At 44.4% G+C, this 22,797-nt stretch overlaps 1 protein-coding gene across 2 annotated transcripts in view; it reads left to right on the forward strand.

The window, feature by feature from the left end:
• The first annotated feature begins 8,341 nt into the window (after positions 1–8,341).
• adcyap1r1b (adenylate cyclase activating polypeptide 1b (pituitary) receptor type I) overlaps positions 8,342–22,797 on the forward strand; it is a 31,683-nt gene continuing 17,227 nt past the window's right edge. The window contains exons 1-3 of one of the 2 annotated variants that reach the window (XM_023844720.2): positions 8,342–8,803; positions 15,761–15,939; positions 17,932–18,031. In XM_023844720.2, the coding sequence (XP_023700488.2) occupies positions 15,886–15,939; positions 17,932–18,031 (154 nt within the window). In that variant the 5' untranslated portion in view covers positions 8,342–8,803; positions 15,761–15,885. The remainder of the gene's footprint in view (positions 8,804–15,760; positions 15,940–17,931; positions 18,032–22,797) is intronic. The other variant, XM_023844721.2, reaches the window with a different exon arrangement.

Consider the following 22,797-nt stretch of genomic DNA (forward strand, 5'->3'; position numbering starts at 1 on the left):
TCGTGGTGAGAGCAGGGGCCCAGCTGGATGGAGGACGGGCAAGACCGCATGTCAGAAAGGCCAGGCGCTGACAGGCCGGTCCGGCCGGGTCTCTGCAGGGGGGAGCTGACGGGCGATTGACAGAGGCGATCTCACATCCAGTCCCAGTGGCGTTTTCTCTGTGTCATCCCTCAGAAGACGCTTATGTCCAAAGCGGCTGCTGCTTTGAACAGCATATGAGGAAATCTGCAGTGAGTAGCAGGTTCGAGGATAATGCGGCAGAGCCCAATTTGGGGAGATTACTCCAGCTGTGTAAACTGGAGTAGTTTTGGTGTGTGTGTGTGTGTGTGTGTCTATGGGGGGGGGGATAATTACCTAGGGAGAGGTAATAACCTGCTTTAATATCAAGGCAAAGTGTAATATCCCTAAAAAAAACAATGTCACAGATTGCAATAATTTGTAGGTTTGTAGGTCCCTGTTAGACCTTCCGCCATTAAACTTCCTATTACTTATTTCTTGTTTATTCAGTCCTATATTGCCCTGTCCTGTCTTGCATTGTTCATCAGTTTGTCCCAAACCCCTATGCATCACCGCCTTACCCATGGCAAAAGAATCTCACCGATACCTGAAGTATTCTGATAAACACTGTAAAGACTGTTTGTCTTCTTTCATGTTTTTCTTTCATTTTTGGTACTGAAGTGTGTGTGTCTGTGTGTGTGTTTGTGTGTGTCTGTGTCTGTGTACGCACACATGAGTTTGCATAGATCACATTTGGGGACCAAAATGTTCCCAAAGTGTGATAAAACCTGAAACTTCCTTACTTCTGGGGACATTTCTTCAGGTGCCTGATAACCTCAATTTTATAAAAATCTGTGAATGCAATCAAAAAAGTAAAAATGCCAAAAGTCTTGTATTTGGGTTGGTTACTTATGGTTAAGGTTAGGGATGGGTAGGAGTTAAGGGTGTCGTGATTGGGATTAGGGTTTTTCCCGTATAAATGAATGGATGGTCCCCATTTAGATGGGTGTGTGTTTGTATGTGTGTTCATGTGCATGTGTGTGTTTTCGCCTGTGCAAAGCGTCCCCCCTCCCCCGATGAGCCTTCAGCATTGGGGCTGCAGTGTTCCTCACTCCCCAAAGATGACACCCCATTCTTGAGCTTATGGACCCCTTTGTCTTCTCCCCAGCATCTCCGTCAACATCACAGCAGCTCCTCTCATCCTTTACTTTACTGCCACAATTACTGTTAAATTGCTTTACTCCTTTTATGTTGCCTGAAATAAATATAAAATTATTGGTGTTATTATGATCAGTTTTATAACTGTGCAATTTCCTGTGTTATTACTGTAACAAGTAAAAAATGCAATAAAAGTAAAAATAAAAAAAGTCTTTCGGTGTTAATTGTTAAAAATGTTTGGGTGTGATATTATACCCGTACCAACTGCTGAGGACCCCAAGGTCAAGTCCTCATTGTTTTTTCTGCAACTCCAGTATCCCTGATCCATTATGAGAACACCTAGGATGGACTAACTCCTTTGACCTCAGTATTTTAAAAATCTATGTTATCTGTGTGTAGATGTGCGTGTGTGTGTATATGTATACATACGTATACATATGTTTGTTATTACCGTATGTATATTAACATGTATATATACAGACACAGTTTTATCAGTATCTCTTTTGCTTTCTTTAATGTCCTGCTCCGGAGGTGGGGTGGGGTTTTGGTTCTGGTGTTTTTTCTCTTCTGTTTTGTATGTTGAACAGTTTTGATGTGTCACTTTGCGTGCATTATACCAAACACCCAATAAAAAATTGCTTGCAAAAGAAAAAAAAACGATACGATATATATCACGATATATATCACGATATATATCATTAGGCTTCGGACCTCTGCAACCCTGAATAGGACAAGCAAGTATAGAAAATAGATGGATGTATGTTATATTGTTGTGTCATGTCTATCATGTTACAGTATGTTAGTTAATATACGTTATTTCATGTCATGTTTGTCATGTTATGTGGATGGATGTTGTGGCATAACATAAAAAACGGGTAATGTTAGTTATGTCATGTTATGTTTCTATTTGTATTATGTTACGTCATGTTACATTATGTTACGTTATGTTACTTTAAGCTATGTTACATTATATTACATTATGTTACGTTTGGTAGGTAGGTAGTTGTCTTTCCTCTGAATCCACTCTGTCTCCCCTTGCATAGTTCTGTCTTTAAAATTGTAATGTCCGTCCTAATGTTGCATCACAGGTTCAGCAGGAATGTCAAGAGGAATGTTAATTTGTTTCACTGTGTACGTAACTGAAGACAATAGAGCTTCATTCGGCTTGACTTGACAAAGAACAAAACCTCTGAAGCCTTAAGCTCAATGGGTGTATCTGGTAAAAAGTTTCTGCAGGGGAATTAGCCCGGGGGGGGGGATGCGCTTATTACGACTTCTCCCAGAGTACAGTGAAGCAACAGCACTGGTCGGCGGCATGAGCTGGCAGGAGTAGCGATGCGACTGGGGGGAAAGCTCCCGCTCGATTTCACGTCAGCCAACGCCCCCGCCTTTTCTTCCTCCATCTCTCTCTCACTTGCTCCAATTCGTTCCCCTCGCAGGGTTTCTGGAAAACGACCCAGCGCTCCGTGGGCCTGACGTCTGGACTCAGCCCTCTTACGTAGGAGAACGGGTCTTCTGGGCATCCCGCTGACCTGGGCAGCCAGAACATGTCCCACACACTAGGCCGGCCCATCCGTCCCCCTCCCGCTGCCTCTCACAGCTCTGACTCACATTGCATCATCAGTATCTCCCTTACACAAAGGTTTTGCAGATGGTCCCTGCGTGCGAAACAAAAAAAAGGACAAATTACTCTAAACTATTTTAATGCACAATTTTCTTGATTTGCAAATATTTTATTATATCACTTAGAGGAGAGCCATTCACCTAGCGGTAACCGGGAAGTTCTGCTTCGCTTGTTTGGAAGTGAGCGTTCCTCTTCTGTTTTTATTTGATAGAGTCTTGTCCCATAATCGCAGGAATCTGCCAAAGCCGGTTTGCTTACGATGCAAATGTCCAAAGCGGACTTATCACTGCAAAGGAAGGGCTGCAGAATCATCTCAGGCTGCTATTTGCAGCGGAACTTGAGCTAGAGATGTGTCCGTGACGGGAATTCCTGTTCCCACTGACAGGACTCCCATGTGGAAGCGTGGCCACGGAAACAGCTGTAAGAATCTTTGTTTATATCTCCATGAGATTATCTCTGTGCTCATTTGTGTAGGCATTATACTGCTAATCGTGGACCCCTGTGCTGAAATCATCAGCTTCAACATTATCAACCTCTAAAAGTTCAAGTTCTGGAATCAGAATTAGCATCAGAAAGTTCATTATTAGCCGAGAATGTTAAACAAATATACAAGGTAATTTCAGGGCAGTTTACAAGTATCTTCACATGAAATTTCACATACTTTAACATTAGACAGTCTACCTACAGTTAAAAGTGGCATGGAAAGGAATACACGGTGAGATAGATGAAGGAGACATGCAGGACAGGCAGCCAGTCTATCACAAGGCAGGGGACATGAAGGAGAGGCAGCCAGTCTATCACAAGGCAGGGAACATGAAGGAGAGGCAGCCAGTCTATCACAAGGCAGGGAACATGAAGGAGAGGCAACCAGTCTATCACAAGGCAGGGGACATGAAGGAGAGGCAGCCAGTCTATCACAAGGCAGGGGACATGAAGGAGAGGCAGCCAGTCTATCACAAGGCAGGGGACATGAAGGAGAGGCAACCAGTCTATCACAAGGCAGGGGACATGAAGGACAAAGAGCCAGTCTATCACAAGGCAGGGGACATGAAGGAGAGGCAGCCAGTCTATCACAAGGCAGGGGACATGAAGGAGAGGCAACCAGTCTATCACAAGGCAGGGGACATGAAGGACAAAGAGCCAGTCTATCACAAGGCAGGGGACATGAAGGAGAGGCAACCAGTCTATCACAAGGCAGGGAACATGAAGGAGAGGCAACCAGTCTATCACAAGGCAGGGGACATGAAGGAGAGGCAGCCAGTCTATCACAAGGCAGGGGACATGAAGGAGAGGCAGCCAGTCTATCACAAGGCAGGGGACATGAAGGACAAAGAGCCAGTCTATCACAAGGCAGGGGACATGAAGGAGAGGCAGCCAGTCTATCACAAGGCAGGGGACATGAAGGAGAGGCAACCAGTCTATCACAAGGCAGGGGACATGAAGGAGAGGCAACCAGTCTATCACAAGGCAGGGGACATGAAGGACAAAGAGCCAGTCTATCACAAGGCAGGGGACATGCAGGACAGAGAGCCAGTCTATCACAAGGCAGGGAACATGAAGGAGAGGCAGCCAGTCTATCACAAGGCAGGGGACATGAAGGAGAGGCAGCCAGTCTATCACAAGGCAGGGAACATGAAGGACAGGCAGCCAGTCTATCACAAGGCAGGGGACATGAAGGAGAGGCAGCCAGTCTATCACAAGGCAGGGAACATGAAGGACAGGCAACCAGTCTATCACATGGCAGGATACATGAAGGAGAGGCAGCCAGTCTATCACAAGGCAGGGGACATGAAGGAGAGGCAGCCAGTCTATCACAAGGCAGGGAACATGAAGGAGAGGCAACCAGTCTATCACAAGGCAGGGGACATGAAGGACAGAGAGCCAGTCTATCACAAGGCAGGGGACATGAAGGACAGAGAGCCAGTCTATCACAAGGCAGGGGACATGAAGGAGAGGCAACCAGTCTTTCACAGACACATAGGATAAAGGAAGCAGCCTGTCTAAGCCAGAATAGAGGCGTGCTGATCTGCAGGAATGGTATGGAACATGCATTGACACACTGCTCAGTACTTTACCGCTGAGAGCTCCCGGTCCAGGGCTGGCAAAGTGTACCAGCTCAGTCATTTACTCGTTTGAAAGCTTAACAAAGTCTTGTCACTGGCTTTGGGTTAGGTGTAGCATTGCTAGCAAAGCAAATAATGAAATTTTGAGTCTCCCTTACCCTGAGTCACGTGATTAAATGTTTAGGGTAAATGATGAAAAATTACATTACTAATAAAATATACTTTAAAATAACATATATTGCATGACAAACTGATATCTGCCTAAATACTTTGGAAGGAAGATTAGAATGCAATTTTCATGGCTTTTTGGTTGTTGGGTTAGTGACCACCACATCCTGATCAGCGAGCAAGCTTCCCTCTCTAAATCCTTAATGCTTTCTATAAAATTAGAATATAGATCAAACCTGCATCCACATTAGTCACAACCTGACAGCACCCCTGCCTTCCAGCAAGGGGATTAGCTCTGCAAACCACACAGCCCAGTCCCCAGGGAACCAATCAGACCCTTTCCTTGTCTCCGGGGGACAGCATTCCACGCAGGGTCACTCCATTTACACATGCACAAGCTGACTGGCATTTCCATTCTAAGGAAACCTATCATCAAGCCTCATGCAAATCCGCCCAACACATGACATGCTTAAATGACCAATGAACATTATTCTCTGGACTTACTGATATTTCTCCTTTTTATTTGGTAACAAGGTATGCTGTATATTTGGAAACAACATGTGTTTTTCAAAATGCCTTGAATATTGATCTCTGTCATAAATTCTCATGTGATGAGCGAAGCACAATTTCATGGTTCAAAAGGAATGTAAACTTAAAAGAATCAGTTTTTGAAATCAGCAATAAGTATGGAATTAATGTCATAAAGTAGATGTTTCCTGGAAAGACCTGACATTGGCAATTCTATGATGGCAGATATGCATTATACAGAGATAGCTAAGGGATTGGAAATGTAGCTTTAAAAGTAAAGTACCGTGCTTTTTCATTAGGCTTTCAATTGTCCCATATGGCAGTTGTAACTGAAGAGGTAAGATCAAAACAATGCAAGGAGCACAATTCAATACTCAAGACCCATGACTCAAGATTCTACACTAATAATCCATTGAAGACATTATTGACTATTGTAACGGATACACAGCAATTCCTACATTTGCAGTTCTTTCGGGGAGACATCTAATAATAAACAGCACAACAGTGGATCACTTCTGCTGAACCGGACAGACATTCGCCTTGAAGTTACCCTTTGCTCTCGAATGCTGTCTTATGTTGGCTTAGTGATGAATTGTCTCATATTGTAGGAGAAGCGAAGTAGTAGTCTGACCTGGATTGCAGAATTCAATGTCACCTGGACTCTTCTATGGACCTCAGAGCTGAACATGATCTGGACTCTCTTGTGGACCTCAGAGCTGAACGTGACCTGGACTCTCCGATGGACCTCAGAGCTGAACATGATCTGGACTCTCTTGTGGACCTCAGAGCTGAACGTGACCTGGACTCTCTGATGGACCTCAGAGTTGAACGTGACCTGGACTCTCCTGTGGACCTCAAAGCTGAATGTGACCTGGACTCTCCTATGGACCTCAAAGCTGAATGTGACCTGGACTCTCCATTGGACCTCTGAGCTGAACGTGACCTGGACTCTCCTATGGACCTCAGAGTTGAACGTGACCTGGACTCTCCTATGGACCTCAGAGTTGAACGTGACCTGGACTCTCCTATGGACCTCAAAGCTGAATGTGACCTGGACTCTCCTATGGACCTCAAAGCTGAATGTGACCTGGACTCTCCATTAGACCTCTGAGCTGAACGTGACCTGGACTATCCTATGGACCTCAGAGTTGAACGTGACCTGGACTCTCCTATGGACCTCAAAGCTGAATGTGACCTGGACTCTCCTATGGACCTCAAAGCTGAACATGACCTAGACTCTCCTTTGGACCTCAAAGCTGAATGTGACCGGGACTCTCCTATGGACCTCAGAGTTGAACGTGACCTGGACTCTCCTATGGACCTCAGAGTTGAATGTGACCTGGACTCTCTTATGGACCTCAAAGCTGAACGTGACCAGGACTCTCTTATGGACCTCAAAGCTGAACGTGACCAGGACTCTCCTATGGACCTCAGAGTTGAACGTGACCTGGACTCTCCTGTGGACCTCAGAGTTGAATGTGACCTGGACTCTCCTATGGACCTCAGAGTTGAACGTGACCTGGACTCTCCTATGGACCTCAGAGTTGAATGTGACCTGGACTCTCCTATGGACCTCAAAGCTGAATGTGACCGGGACTCTGCTATGGACCTCAGAGTTGAATGTGACCTGGACTCTCCTATGGACCTCAGAGTTGAATGTGACCTGGACTCTCCTATGGACCTCAGAGTTGAACGTGACCTGGACTCTCTTATGGACCTCAAAGCTGAACGTGACCAGGACTCTCTTATGGACCTCAAAGCTGAACGTGACCAGGACTCTCCTATGGACCTCAGAGTTGAACGTGACCTGGACTCTCCTGTGGACCTCAGAGTTGAATGTGACCTGGACTCTCCTATGGACCTCAGAGTTGAACGTGACCTGGACTCTCCTATGGACCTCAGAGTTGAATGTGACCTGTAGTCCCCCCCAGTCGATAGTGTTCAAGTACGAGAAAGTTTTTATGTATATTTTCTTGCACCTCTTTATTAAAAAAGGCTGTGTAATATATTAAGTGGGCCATGTTAAATAATTAATTTTAATGTATTGATTTTTCAGGTTGCAAGACAAGATGTGAAACTGTTTAATTGGCTAAATATAGCTTACAGACACCGTAATTTTCAAATGCACCCTCATAATAAATTTATCAGAATTTTTTAAAGAGACTGAAAGCACTGACAGGCTTGTTAATATTACAGTACATGTATTACGAAGGGGGAAGCAAAACAATTACTTAAGACTGACAGCCAATATCTGTTGCTAAGCTAAAATACACACTCTCTAAGCTGATCGACAGCATACTCTGCTTCCTCCCCAGCGTTCCGAAGATGTTGACTTTTTGAGAAATAAATTCGTATGTCATCGTATTTTATTTCCAGCCGCAGCGGGGTTAGGCTTCGGGTTAAATCCTTTTCCACAACAATCTTGTTAACATTGTCCTTTGAATCTGCTGTCCTCTGTGGAGTAATTGCACCGATAATATCACAGTACTACCCTAATGCGTTTTCTTTGTCTGTGTATAAATTACTTTCACTTGGGTTTTGACGAGTGTCTGTAAACACCCGAATAATAATCCGATTTACCGCCTTTGTGATTGTTTTGGTTGTACATTTACTTCGAAATACTTCGCGCCTCATTCTGCTTCGTATCTTACTCCCATCAGATGTAGTCAGGTTTTGAGTTGTTGCTTCAAAAACAGTAATTTACTGATATAAGACCCTTAACTATGAATGGAAAGTAGGATGGCATCAGGAAAATACACTTATTGTACAGTCATTTGCTGGTACCATGCAGTGCCAGGGTGATATGCGGGCTTCGCCTGACAGTGGGAAAAGCGTCAGAATTTTTTACGGAAAAATTACCGCACCTCATTGACTTGCATGTAACTCACTGCATATGAAACCTCGACATTAAAGATTATCGGGTGCTTAGTGAAAGCTAGCTCTCGGGGTGGATTTCTCTAAAGTTTGTGTCTTAAAAACCACTGTCCACTGTTGCAATTCCCTATGCCTCGGGGCACGGAAAGTGAGCAAACACGAAGTGGGCTCTCTCACCAGGGCACCCGCCCGCGGAGCTCACCGATTGCGCTGAAATTGCGCTGAATCGCTGTGCCTCCGTCCCCACCCCCATTCGGCCGAAGCTCAATCGAGGCGTGCTGTGCTGTCGTCTGTCATTTGGCCGACGGTGCTCCATACGTGAATGAACCGGGCTCCGGCGCCACAGACGGGACGGAGGAGCTCCGCTACCTGACAGCTCACCGCTCTACCGGTAAGCGATGCGGCTCTCATTTTATCCCTAATGGTGCAAGGCACATACAGTCTAATTTGCATTTAATATAAGACCGACAGGTTGATGCAAAGAAGATGGGGGCGGATATATGGGGTAAGCAGTATTGCCTCGAACAGGGATTTCAAAGCATGGCATGATTTTGAGTCTGGGACGGCACTTTAAATGTGCCCGATACTAATGGTGCATAACAGTTAGACTCCTTATATGAGATTTCTGATTCTCACACCTCAGCGAATGTGTTTTTGGTCACCTGTAAAAAGGACAATACTCGGTTTTTGATTTACGTTAAGGAGAAACGAGCGTCCAACACCCCCATAGGAATGAGATTATGCAGCACGGTTTGCGGGATGTATTAACGGAGAGATCGTCGGACCTCTGGGGAATTGTTGGGGTTGGGGAATTCCTGTCTAAATGTGTCAGAGATTTATAATAAAGTGGAACCTGTTTGACATGCAAAATGGCAAATAAACTGAAGGGAGGCGTTTCCGCAAAGCCGATATTAATTTGCGCATAAATTGCGCGCTGCAGTTTGCAAATGCAAAGCCTGTCTATCACCCTGTGCGGTTTTTCGCCAGGATACCCGAGAATAAAATGTCGGGTGAAGAAAAACGACACATATGGTCTATGGTTTTGGCTATATAGATATATATAGACACACACACACACACACACACATACCCATATAACTGCGGTCCCTTCCTCTGGTGGGTCGCACGTCGCAATCAAAGATGAAACAGTCTCTTAATGTAAATGATAAAGTTTTCATTGAGTCGGCTAGCCTTCCCATGTTCCTGGGCTTTGGGAAAGTTCACGTCTATGTTCTTCCAAGCAATGCTGTAGATCTAAACGTTGGCTCCAGTCATTTAATTACCACTGCAAATGTGTGTGGACGGTGAGTAATCCAGTCAGTGTGACTGTTCTTGGACACGCACAAAATAAACATTATAATATGAACATATTAACCTTAGATAGATAGATAGATAGATAGATAGATAGATAGATAGATAGATAGATAGATAGATAGATAGATAGATAGATAGATAGATAAGGTTGTTGTATTACATTATATATAACATAGGCTATGGACTATGGAATTAACATTTTTTTTCCAGCAAAGATGATTTCCCTTAAATTACCAAAATTCCTCACGCACCCACCTCTTGTTTTATAGGGGACCTTTTTAAAATTTGCATTGTGCCATGTAATGAAGAAATACAGCAAAATATTTCTTTCTGTGAGAGCTCAGTCACTATAGGTCCCCGCCGCCTCCTGAGACCCATATGAACACGGGCTAGCGGACATGTATGGGATTCAGGCACCGGTGACGATGACAGGCGGAATGTGCAGCGACAGAAAATGTCCTCGCTCCCTTCCTGTTTAAAATACGGACCTTACCCCCCTCAAATAATGAATGATTTATTTCATTCAACAGAGGCAATGACAAGCCAAGCCAGACGCTTTGATATTATTCCGAAGGGCCGGTGATCAGACTGATGAAAATGTTGCACTGTAACGACATACTGAATACTGCGCGTCTGCTTTTTATTTTCCACTGTGTTCTTTTTTTTTTTTTTTTACATTATTTGTTAAGATGAAATCATTGCTTTGTTTTACACGTTTATGTAAATCCCGAAAGGTTTTTGTGTTTTGTTATACTTAAAAAAGGAGTTTATCCATTAAGTTTTTGAGGCTTTGTTGCCCCAGACGCTAAGTAGTATGTAATAGTGATTGACTTGACAGATCTGTGATGCCTATATCGCTACTGTCAGTACATTTAAACCAGTGTTTCATTCCACTGCCCTTTCAGCGAGTGTTACCCATACCATTGCTAGTTACATATGTGTTATTGTAACTAGATTGTTTTAAATGTATTAGATTATTTAAATGTGCTGAAAATTGCACGAGGTTCCATATAACATTGTTAAGAACATTGTACTGTTTTGAAAGACCATTTTTCGAGTGATACTTTACCTATTGCAATATGCTGTCTATTGTCTGAGCATTATATCAGGTTAATCTATAAATCTGAGTTCTGAAGGACACACACTTCTTTCGGGTTTACTCTAAGATTTATCTGGAGCAATTTGGAATTCTGCGCATTTTCGGATATCACCCCACATGTGGGGATGCTGCTCCACTCCGGATCCAGGCTGAAACAGCATGTATGGTGCCTGAAGAGAGGAAGGGAACTGGACTGGTAACCAGAATGATGCAGGTTCTGATCCAAGAGCAGTAGAGTTTTACCCTTAACAACGTATGGAATTCTAATGTAATGTCTTTTTTAAAAAATTCCTTCATAGAATTTCCCGTTACTCCATTTCTTAGTGAGCCTCTGCTAAATGCACGTCACCAGCAGCAGTCGAGGAAAGGCAGCGAGTATTTCACTGCTCTTCTGACATCTGCAGTCTCTGTCAGCTGAAGGACATTGATCAGAGAAGAATACCTTTCATCACCTCATTCCAGGGTCCATTTTGCTGGGTGGGCATTGCTTTCATTACACTAAAATATCCAGCAGCAGGAAAAAGTGCAGGAGTGGCAAACTGTGTAAGTCATGTGATCAGTCACATGAGAGCAATAAAAAAAAATCTTACCTTCTTAGAGAGGATACATTATAGCATGTGTTTTCCAAGGAAATGTTCTGGGATCAGCATGATCTCGAGTAGATTAGCAGTCACTACAAATGCATGGATGTATGCAGGCGACTGGAGAATTCGTGAATCTAGTATTCAGGTTGACGTTAGCCAGGAGCACCGCTAGAGATTTTGGGGGCCATGAAAGCATATCATATGGGACCCCAAGCCAGACCAATCCAATTATGTTCCAGATTTTTTGGCCCCTGTCATTCAGGGGCCCTTGGACTACTCCTTTATGGCGCCCCCTGCTGTCAGCATCACCTGTGTGAATTATTTTCCCATTTCTATGTTTACCAAAGACATCGCTTAACTATCATTATACATTTTGTTAGCAGCTAACGGCTCCAGCTTCAGCCCAGTATACTGCTACTTACAGGTTATTTATTAGAATAAATCAGGAGCAACAGAGCCTTTCCTGGGGGCCCGAGTCACACCGCCATCTTTCCTGATAGCCAACATATTTAGCTCGTCCCCATAAAGGTCAGGTTTGTTTACGAGAAAGCCACTTAGATTTCCTGCGGGGTGCTGTGTGACAGCAGCGATCTGGACGCCCGCCTTCGAGTGGCGGGTCCAACAGACCCGCACTGTCAGGAACCAGCTCCCGTCAGGCTGAAGGTGACGGCTGTGACAGGGATCAACAACAACAGCAAAAACCAGTAAAGGGGTGGGTGTGAATTCCTAATAGTGCAGGAGGGACGAGGCGAGGGCACGCTGCCCCAGACCTGTGAACACGCCTCCATTGATCCATCTTCATCTTCAGGAAAAGCTGAGAACTACCATCCGACACACGTTTATCATATAAGACATAGCACAAAAACTTATATAATATGAACGAAAAACATCATACAGTGTATACAGTCATTTTAAGTTTTGTATATTCCTGTTAAAACATACGACCAAGACATTTGACACTGAATACTTATGTTGTCGCTACAGTGTACTTTGGGATTCTGGGTACGAATGTGATTGTTAGCTCACGTCATGTGCGGCAACGATTCCTGTAAAACCGGGGTGACCTTGACTTCACTAGCTGCATGTATTTTGAAAATGATTAATCATCAGTTAATTTTTAATGCACGTTGATGTTCACATGGGCATCAGGCAAATTTGTGTCATTTCATGTCATGCGAGGTTTTGAGCAAATTGTTACGTCTCTCGGGACTCAGCGGTGTCACTCTGCATGTGGCTGAGTTACCAAATGACTTAATGGCGATGACTGTATTTAAATTAAGGGCTTAGAGGTGCTTTTTAAGACTTTTTCCACAACCACTTACCCGCTACAGGCTCTCTGTGAGCCTGGAGCTTACAGTCCCAGGTTACAAGACAGGGGGACACCCCAGATGGGATCCCAGCCCATCACGCACTACATGATTTTAGAGACACTAATTCCCTTAAACCACATGCTTCTGAACTGTGGGAGGAAACCTGAAAACCAACATGGAAGGAATATACAAACTCGACAAACATGGGCATAAATTAGCCATTACAACCTCCTAGACTCCCTTTAATGGGTAGAGACCTCAACCCCCCCTGCCCCCAATGTTCAACCCAAAGTTATACCTTTGTCGGGATCGAACCCACAACCCTTACTTCACTTTATCTGTTTCCAGGCTGCAATCATCCTACCTACTTCATACTAACACTGAGCTTTTTGGCCCTGAGCAGACCATCGATTCCTGGATGACCCGTTGTCCTCAAGTCAGATAGGAATACCCATAGGCCTCAGTCTTACCCAGAGAATATAAACTGTTTACATTAACATAAAGTATGTTATTTATATTTTTCTGCCCAAAATCTGGAGAATGGAGGACTTGCCCTCACATGAGTGGTGCAGGCATTTTTGGAAAATGAAACAGCTTTTTCCTGCAATATTGCTGGGGGCAGCAAATAACTTACATTATTATTAATAATTGCTTAGAAAGAATCTGACTGTACAGCGTACACCTATTTCAAATATAGATAGCATTTTTATCATGAGGGCTTTGTTGTGATGTGCTGGAAGGCCCCAACTCCTGATTGGCTAAAAGAGAAGGTGACCTGCTAGTATTCCAAGGACTGATTGGTCGACAAATGACTGGTCAGTGAAAGACCTGCGCGGTTTGAATTTGTACTTTGTCTTGTCGATGTTTCTGCTCAGGCTGGGAAGTTGAGTGGTGCCTCATGTCTGATAGCATATCAAAGAACCACAGGTGACATTTTGCAGTAGCCTTTATACGGGCTATCCTCACTACTTATATGCATTATGGCGCTTCAGGATCTGGGAATGTGTGGCTATCTGGCTATCTAAGTGTCTGATGCCATGCGTGACTTTGTGATTGTATTTCAGTATTTGTGTTATATAATTAGCTTGTGAATATGTGTGTATCACTCTGTGTGTGTGTGTGTGTGTATGGTACTTGCATATGTGTGAGTTTCCAAACACGTGCATTTCAATATATGTGTGGGTGTTTTTTTTGTTTTATATACATTTGAGGCTGTAATTTGGTGTGTGGGTGTTATAGTGTAACTTAATGAACCTTTGTGGGTGGTTTGTGTTATGATGAAGTTCTTCTCAGTGATGCTGATATTAAAGCCAAAACAAATTTTTTGGGAGGGATCGAAGTTCCATTAAGGAAATTAGTAGTATGCCCTCTATTCTGGAACCTAGAGCTAATGAAGTGTTTTAAGCACAGCGCCACCTGCTGCAGAGGAAGGCACAGTAACCTTTTATTCCAAGGCAGCTGGACATACTACAGTAAATGATGGCACAGCAGGATCCTTCTGGGACCTTAAATTTCTGTCCATCTGGCCTGGCTCCATTTACCCAGTACCATAAAAGACTGAATAATGTTGACCTCATCATCCTATGGGGAAAGTGCTGTTCTCTGACCCAGCCAAAGGCAGCGTTGTTGTAAATATCCAGAAGCCAGCAGGTCATAGTGCCTCACCAAAGGAAGCCTTCTTGTATATTATGTGATGACATGTATGAGTGTTGTATTAATTGTAAAACCATGTGAAGCCAATGTCCCTGCCCCCATGCAGTAAACAGGAGAATCTGATTGATTCCCTGAGCTGGAGACATAGACCCTTACTAGACTGTCTTCTTCAATCAAAGTCAGGAGTCTAAGTGAAAAGCTTGATAGGTTTCCTAAGTCGAGGGCTCAGGTCTTTATATCGGTGCACTCATTGTGTGTTTAATGCTTCGCTAGAGCTAATTATACAAACAAAAAATGAACAGCCCATAAAACCCCACCCTCATATCATTTGAACGTGAAAGTTCTGTCAGAAATCTCCTGTCATGAGCAGCCATGTCAAACCATGGCATCATCTCTGTTGCTCTGGGTTACAGCACCGGTCCCTGGCTCCAACTTCGAATGATTCTGAATGGTTGCCCTGACAACCGCACAGTGTTTTCAGATCGCTAGGCCTGGCCCAGGGACACATGGGGGCCATTTGGTCCGCAGTGGGCTTCTGGCAGGAAGTTTCCAGGCATAACTGGGGCTGCGGGCATCTTGGAATTTCAGTCCACCTGCGCCCAAGGCACAGGATATGTACCTCAGTGCTACGGTGCTTTAATCATGCATCTCCTTCCAGCCGGCAGTGGAAAAGGCCCTTGTGTTTCTCTAAGGCCGGACCGTAAATACAGCCTGTTCTATTATTTGATAAAGCAGCAAGCAAGAGGGTAATTGGATTGTGTAGTAGAATGGGGGTGGGGTGGGGGGTCGTCTGTGCCAGATCTTTGGTTTTCTGTATGGCATCGAACTCAAACAGGAAATCCAGAAGGAAAGGCAACAGGACGGACAGAACAAATCGCGCAACTTCTAGATAAAAGAAACACACACATGCTTGTATTCATATATTTGTGGGGACCGTCTAGTCATTTTTCTGGGCAAAACCCTAATTCCAATTATGAAAATCCTAATCCCAACTATGAAAACCCTAACCCCTACCCAGCCCTAGCCTCAACCATAAATAACCAAAACAAAATACAAGACTGTGAACATTTTTTAATTTTTTGATTGCAGTCCCCTATTTGAAATTGAGTTTCCCCTTGTGGGGACTGAAAATAACAGGTTTTTTTACATGGTGGGGACATTGGGTCATTTGTTATGCTGCCAGGTTGCAGTGTTTTTTTGTCTAAATATATTTTAAATGATTTTATTTACTGGTTATATAGGTATCAACCAGCAGTCTGCAGTCTACAGGTTTACATTATAAAACCGTGACCTAATTATTGTTCATATTTTCACTTCATTGGATAGAGACTGAGTCATGTCTCGGCTGACGACAGACTGAGTAACCAAAGGTACGGCCTGCTTTTCAGACCCTTGGAGGGTAGGAGGATCCGCACTGTCGCCTCCTACAGGACGTACACCTTCGCTGCGGTTGCTCGACGGCACAGCCGCGCTCTGCTGAACGAAGCACCTGACACCTGGGACACCCGACACAATGTCCGGCAAGAAGAACGGAAGCGTTCTCGCCGTCCTCCTCCTTCTGCCTCTGGTAAGTAGCGGGAAATCACGAGAGCTGGTCTCTCGCACGTCTGAGGAAGGTCATCCTCAGAAACATTCCCTTGTAATCCATCTCCGTCCGCTAGATTCCATCTAACTGAGACACCTGTGGGACTGAAGTGTCTATCTGAGGCGCAGTAGCAGACTTCTGCAGCATTTCAGGTCCAGGCTCAGGTTCCGGGTTCTTTTTATTGTCATTCTTAACACGTTGACACATGAAGAGAACAAGATTAATAACTTGGGTCCAGCAGCGTACAATACAGTGACAAAACTCAATAATAAATAAAAATCCAATAACTGAATAAGAGCTAAAATAGCTCACCACCTAAATATTCATACCAGTGAATGGGAAAAGTAACAGTTTAAACCAAGGTGTGTGGCGTCCTTCATTATGCTTCTATATCTGTTGACGTAAATGTCCTCAAATAGATAGAAGACTACTGTCCGTAGTCTTTTGAGCAGATTTTACCGCCCCCCTGCAGTGTCCTCCTGTCAGCTGCAGAGCAGTTCCCGTACCGTACTGTAATGCAGTGAAAACGCTCTCCACCACATTTACCAGAGTAGGGGCGTTGGGGCTGCACTGTGGTTGAGTGAGGTTGATTCTCTTCCCTCCCTCTGGGCATCATTTAATTTTTCCCAGGCAGCATGGGGTTTGGGGGGTGTTACTCTGACATTTATCCCTGTTATGGCCACCAGAGATTTAGAGCAGGGCTGAGCAGCGTGTCCTGCTGCGTCAAATGCGAGCTGGAGATCCCTGGAGCCGCAAGCCCCTTGAGTGCCTGCGTGTGTGTCTCAGCACATCGCCTGGAGGATTTGTCTCACCACTCCAGACTATTTACGGGCCACAATCATGGCGCAGAGTCACATGTAGGAAGTTAGAACGATTCCCCGGCTCAGGATAATGTCATACAGACAGCGATCCGATTTCACCAGAACCAGCTGCAGAAGTCGTAGCTCATTCGCCGCGAAGGTCAGCGCTTAGCCTCCTCTGTCAGGCCAGAGGAATCTAAGTGGTGTGGAGTTCCGTGGAGACCGAACAGCAACAGGGTCAAACCAAATGACTTGGGACAAATCGTACTGTTCCTCTATCTCCAAGGAAGTAGGTTAAACGTTGCGCCTGTATTCGCCTGCTAGTACCTAAACGGTTTGAGGGATCAAGGATCTTTTTAAGATTCTTGGCCATAGTCCTGGAAGTACAGTGCCTGGCGAATTCGAAATAAACAGCCGACTGTAGTTAGCCCCATAACAACCTCAAGAGTTTAGAAGGATGTTTAGACTTGTTGAGTTGTTAAGACATTAATGGTTTACGTGAAACCGCGTCTTTCCCTGTTGTGGAAGCCATTTGGCCTTCCTGGTTTTATAGCATCATTTCCCCCTGCCTGGACTCTTCCTGCTTAGCAACATGAATAATAATTGGATCAGGAAGGAATGTGGAATGAAGCAGCATGCAGATGTAAGTGGATGACCTCATCCATAGTTGGAATAACCCCTCGCTACTCGCTTTGCGTTTCACTTCGGGCTAGTTTGTTTGTGCTATGTGTCATATTCCATTTTGAGCACTAGCACAAAATGGGTCGTAAAAATGTATTGCATTAAAGTCATTATACACAATTTTCCCTCATTTTATCGCCATGACCTCACGTGTGCCCTCAGTAGCCGAGTGAGACGGCGCGTTAATTCCTTTTGAAAAACAGTGCACAGACATAATTAACGAGATCTCGGGCCAATTAGTCGATGATGAGCGTGTCAGAGCGTTACTGCGGGCTACGGTTTGTCAGCCTTCGTTAGCGCCACGAGATGGGCGCCTGCACGGAGGCATGACACAGGCCACGGACGTACACGCCCCCTACAGGAAGGCGCAGTAATGCGACAACGCTGGTGCTAGTCATCACACCCAGTGGATAATCGTCCCGATCCTCATTTAAGCTTGTGGTTTACGTTCAGTGATCAGATTCATTTCCTGCTATCCTGTCCTCCTCCCCAGGCCTGCTGCATGCACTCAGAACATGGGGACTGCGTGATCAAGCGAGAGCAGGAGAAGTGCATGGAGAGTATAGCCAGTGACAACGACCCCGATCGCCCAGGTATGGCTTGCACGCTGCCTGAGCACATGCGCACATGTGTGTGCGTGCGTGCGTGCACCTTGCCTCGGAATGGGTGACTGTTCTTCTTTAAGGATAAGGCAGATCATCATATATCATTATAGAAGAAACAGTAACATACGAGCAGTACACAAACGTACAAACGTTTCTCACTGATAAAAAGCATGTCCCAAACATCCTATATCCTGCTTAGAATATTTCCTTCTGTCGTCAGTTGGAGGAAGGCCAGATATCCACTCTCTTATACCTTTGCACTCATTCTTCAAACCCAAATCACTTTTCATTTACATGAACTCTTACACAATGCATTCCAGTGCCTGCTGGAGCACATTTTAATATTTCTCTGGAAGACTTTGCTGTGTCGAACCAGGGCCTCCTGTAACCGTGTTTGAAAAATAGTGAGGTCTGGGATGGGGGTGGGTCTCATCAATCATATTATTAATACCTTCCCATTCATTAGCTGTTTATTTTTATAAAAAAAAAATAATTCGTTATGTGAAATGTTAGTCAGACTAATTATTTATTCAGTTGAATATTTAACTTCAATTTTTATTTTTAGCTCTTAAAAAATTACCGAGGTCCAGACCTACAGTATGTGACTTCATAGCTGGCTACAGCAGTGTGTAGACCACTAGGCCAGTGTACTCCTGTCAGCCCTATTACCCAAATCAATTATCTGTCTATTAGGTTTGCTGAGACATCACCCTCGTCTCTGATTAATTGCTGCTAAATTGTCGGTAAACTGACATGAACGGCGGAGAATCACGGAAAACAAATGGGATTGTTCGAAAAAACTTCAATTTGCAAAGGACGGCGAAAACAGAACGTAGGATTCTGACTCCATCTGACTGCAGTGACCGTGCGTCAGAAAGCAGACGAACATCGAGAAAGAGCTTTAAAAGGCATTTCCAGATTATACTGTGGCTGAGAGCCTAGGCTGACCTTTCCAAAATCACATTTACTCATTTTTATTCTGTGTTTTTTATTTGATGTTATTTCTCAATCGGGCAACTGCTGTCTCGGGGAAATGAAACAAAAATGGGGCAAAACACAGGACTGTGTCATTCTCCACGTGCCCTGGAGCCAGTTTTGAGTCAGAGTCCCGGGTGTCCATGTAGAAACTGGTTACCCAGGTGAGGTGTGTGGGGGGGGGGGGTTGCTTTTGCAATGCCACAAGTTTCTGACAGGGGAAATTTTGTTTGACCATGTTTATCCTTTTTGGGAAAGTGTCCATCACCCCAAACAAAATAAATCCCCCCCATAGGATGTCACTGTGAGATGCTATTCCAGACCTTCTGAAACATCCCATATTCAAATTCAGAAGAAATTACGAGTTGTGTATATATATAAATATCGTATATGACTGGCAGTTGGTGGCTAAAAAAAAACATCTTAAGGAGGTATGAAGATAATACATTTTACAATATTACAATATAACGTTATTGAATTTTACGTTTGCATTGCAATAGCATTTTTAGATGACAATGGAATTTTGTTAATGAGTTATTTCAAAGTTATTTGTTTCGGAACTTAATCTGAAAAATATACCTTCTCTACCTTAATAGACCAGCGTCATGTGTGTATGTACACACACACACACACACACACACACACATATATATACATACACACATACACAATGCCGTCATGAACTGATCCAAAACTAGCTATAAGTGGGTGGCAGGCTAGTGCATAAATTTTTAATGAATGGTTATTAGTTTACCTGAAGACATCACCCAACAGAGATGTTTAAGTTATGCTTTGCTTAAAACTCTCAAGGCTAACTAATGCCCTGTGCTAATCCAATGTGGCGGGAACGTGACCCCAGTCTTGGGTTCTGTTCCGCAGCAGACGGAAAGCTAGTTTAGCCTCTCCGTGACCCCACTTGTGTTTGTTTCGCAGACAGACGCATCAGAAGCAAAGTCTGATACCATGTTTTGTTTTGCTGATGCAGATGGACGTCTTGGCTGAGTGTAGCTGGATTCACTATCACTCTGGGTGCAAATGAGCGATGCAGATAATTGGGGTGGGGGGGGGTTGTGTCTCTGAGTGGAACCTAACTCTGCACCATCGTCATGGTTCAATTTGGCTGAATAGATCTATTGGATTCTTCTTCTTTCCCTAACAGCCTGATTTGTGTTGACAAACAGCCTGATTAGTGTTTGTTGTGAGTCTGAGCATGTTTGTGTGTGTTTTTCTGAGCATGAGCTACAGTGCCATGGAACAGCCATCTAGACAGGTATTAAGATTACAGGTTTGACCACCGCCCCCACTCCCCAAAAAATGTACTTGAACCCCCCCACACTTGGTCAGCAAAATCTCCAGAGGGGGATGTATCAGTCAGACAGTAGGGTTGCCGGACACCCCACAAAATTTATTTCTGGCTGCAGGCCTGCCTTGCACTCTGCTGGAGCCCGTATCATGACTCCTACATTGTCCCGTTTCCACGCTTGCTTGCTGCGACACTTTCAGCCCCAGATGAGCGAACATGGCTTGTCGTCGCAGGAAACAACGCCGACCCCTATCCTCTGGCTGACGTGCAGATGGCGCAGGAAGGCAGAGAGAACGAGACCCCGGAGAAGTGTAGCTAAGCACGCAATGTGCGTAATATGGGAGGGAGCAGAGAAGGTCTAATTTTTGGGAATAGATGACCTGCCCGTGACGTCACAGCAGGCGGGAGCCACTGCGCTCACACCCACTGAGTAGCAAAAAAAGTGAGCGGCAGCGTTAGCGTTCAGCTTGGGTACCATAACAAAAACACATCTTAAATGGGAGAGAGCTGCCGTGCCATTCATTGTACAAATAGATTTAACAAGAAATAGAGCTATGTTTTGCTTAAAAACTACATAAAGGAGAAGCAGAGATGGACACAAATACAAATCAAAAAATCTTGTTACAAATAACAAGTACTTGCCATCAAATATAATACAAAATATTGGCCTGAGAAAATGTATGTAATTAAAATACAAGTAATTTTGATTTGAAAATACAAAAATACAATAGTATTAGTAACAGTACATGACGAACACGTGTACTGTTTCAGCTCAAGTAATGTGGAATTTTTATATAATATACTATTTGCCATAACTTTAAACGGAATAATAATGTTGTGATTTTCATATGTTATAGTGTTAATTGCGAAATGGAACATGACTTTTGTGACATTAGTGACGTAATAAGAGACTGCACCTGCAGCAGCGGGTTGGGGTTGGCCGGGACAGGGCGATTCCGTCTTCCGGCGATTCCGCAATACGAGACCGTGAACGTTTTTCATTTATACCCAGTCTTTCCCACAATATCCGTGGCGATGGTTGACAGCGGTGACAGTGTCTGCATGTGTGCATGCAAGGAGGCACCTTAACGCCTTGTTAAATTAATCATCATAATGCGTGAATTTCCCGCTTAGTCTTACAGTAGGGTGCGCAAACTCGAAGAAGTAACAGTTAGGTGTACGCGGCCGTGACGCATACAATACGCAATGTTAAGTTCACTGGTCTATAAAATCGCCTACGTTTAGCTTAATGAATCAATTTGACAATTTTATCGCTAGTGAAGGCTTCCATATGTGACACACCACAAGGGGCCACTACCTGAGCATGCCTGTTGAAATGAACCAGAATGCCACTAGCAGGCTTGCAAGTAATCAAACAAGTTCTAGAGCACAGCACTGCTGGTTGCTAATTGCACTATTTATCTGTCCTTTAGATGACATTCAGTGAGCAACATCTGATAGTGTGTTTTACAATTTACAATTTGCACTGAGCAGCAAAGCAGCTTCTTCCCTTGGATAACAGGTCATGGGAAAACAAAGTTCACGACCAGCAGTTTGGGCCCAATGGGATGTGTCATGGCCAGTGCATATGCTCCATAACAGGATCTTCGCAGTAGGGACGGGGCTATGGGGCTACAGTGACAGGAGTCGGACAATTGGTGCACTGGCACCATCTGAAAGCTTATTGGCCCCCTGCTCTGTCACTCACAGATTCAAAACACATCATTGACTAATGATGAGGTAGCCCCCTCTCTATGAATTATGGACCCTCTTATGTCTCCCACCTTATAAAATCCTGGAATCGCCCCTGCCGATCAAGACAGTGGTCAAGACACCTCAGCTGTAAACAGGAAAATTACAGGAACTTGTGGGAGACAAAGAAATGAGGGACAGGCAGACATGATCAACACAAAAAGCCTTAGTACCCAACTCTCTCTCCTGTAACAGCAAGCACCTGCCCCCCCGCCTGCCCCCCACCTTCAGTGGTGCTCTGTGACATGTGCAGCCCAGTGACGCATTTTCAACTTGTTTTGCACGTAATTTATTTTTGAATTCTCATGCCGAATTTTCCCGGCTGGGATGGTGTGAAACAGCGTGAGGCTGGTGTGACTTGTAGAGAATGGAAGGAACGGAAAGGAGGGAGTAAACTGGAAAAGGAGAGTGAAGATGAAGATAGAGATACATGAAGAAAAAACAGAGACAAGAGAGAATGAAGGAGTGTAGGAGGATGATTAGGAATAAGAAAGGAGAATAAAAAGAAAATTGGATGGATGGCAGGCAAAAGAAGAAGAGAATGACAGAGAGAGAAACGCAGAGCTCCTTGTCACATTTTTCCCGCTGTTTCTCCGGTAGCTATGTGACTGAGCAGCTTGTCGGTCACACGCGTGTTTCACAAGGCGGCCCACACATCACCCTGGCTCTCACCGTCACAAACGCCGAACACGTGTGGGAGTCTTATGTCATTAATATTCATTAC

The sequence above is a fragment of the Paramormyrops kingsleyae genome, chromosome 4 (assembly GCF_048594095.1).
Source record: "Paramormyrops kingsleyae isolate MSU_618 chromosome 4, PKINGS_0.4, whole genome shotgun sequence".
In the NCBI taxonomy this organism is placed as follows: Eukaryota; Metazoa; Chordata; class Actinopteri; order Osteoglossiformes; family Mormyridae; genus Paramormyrops; species Paramormyrops kingsleyae.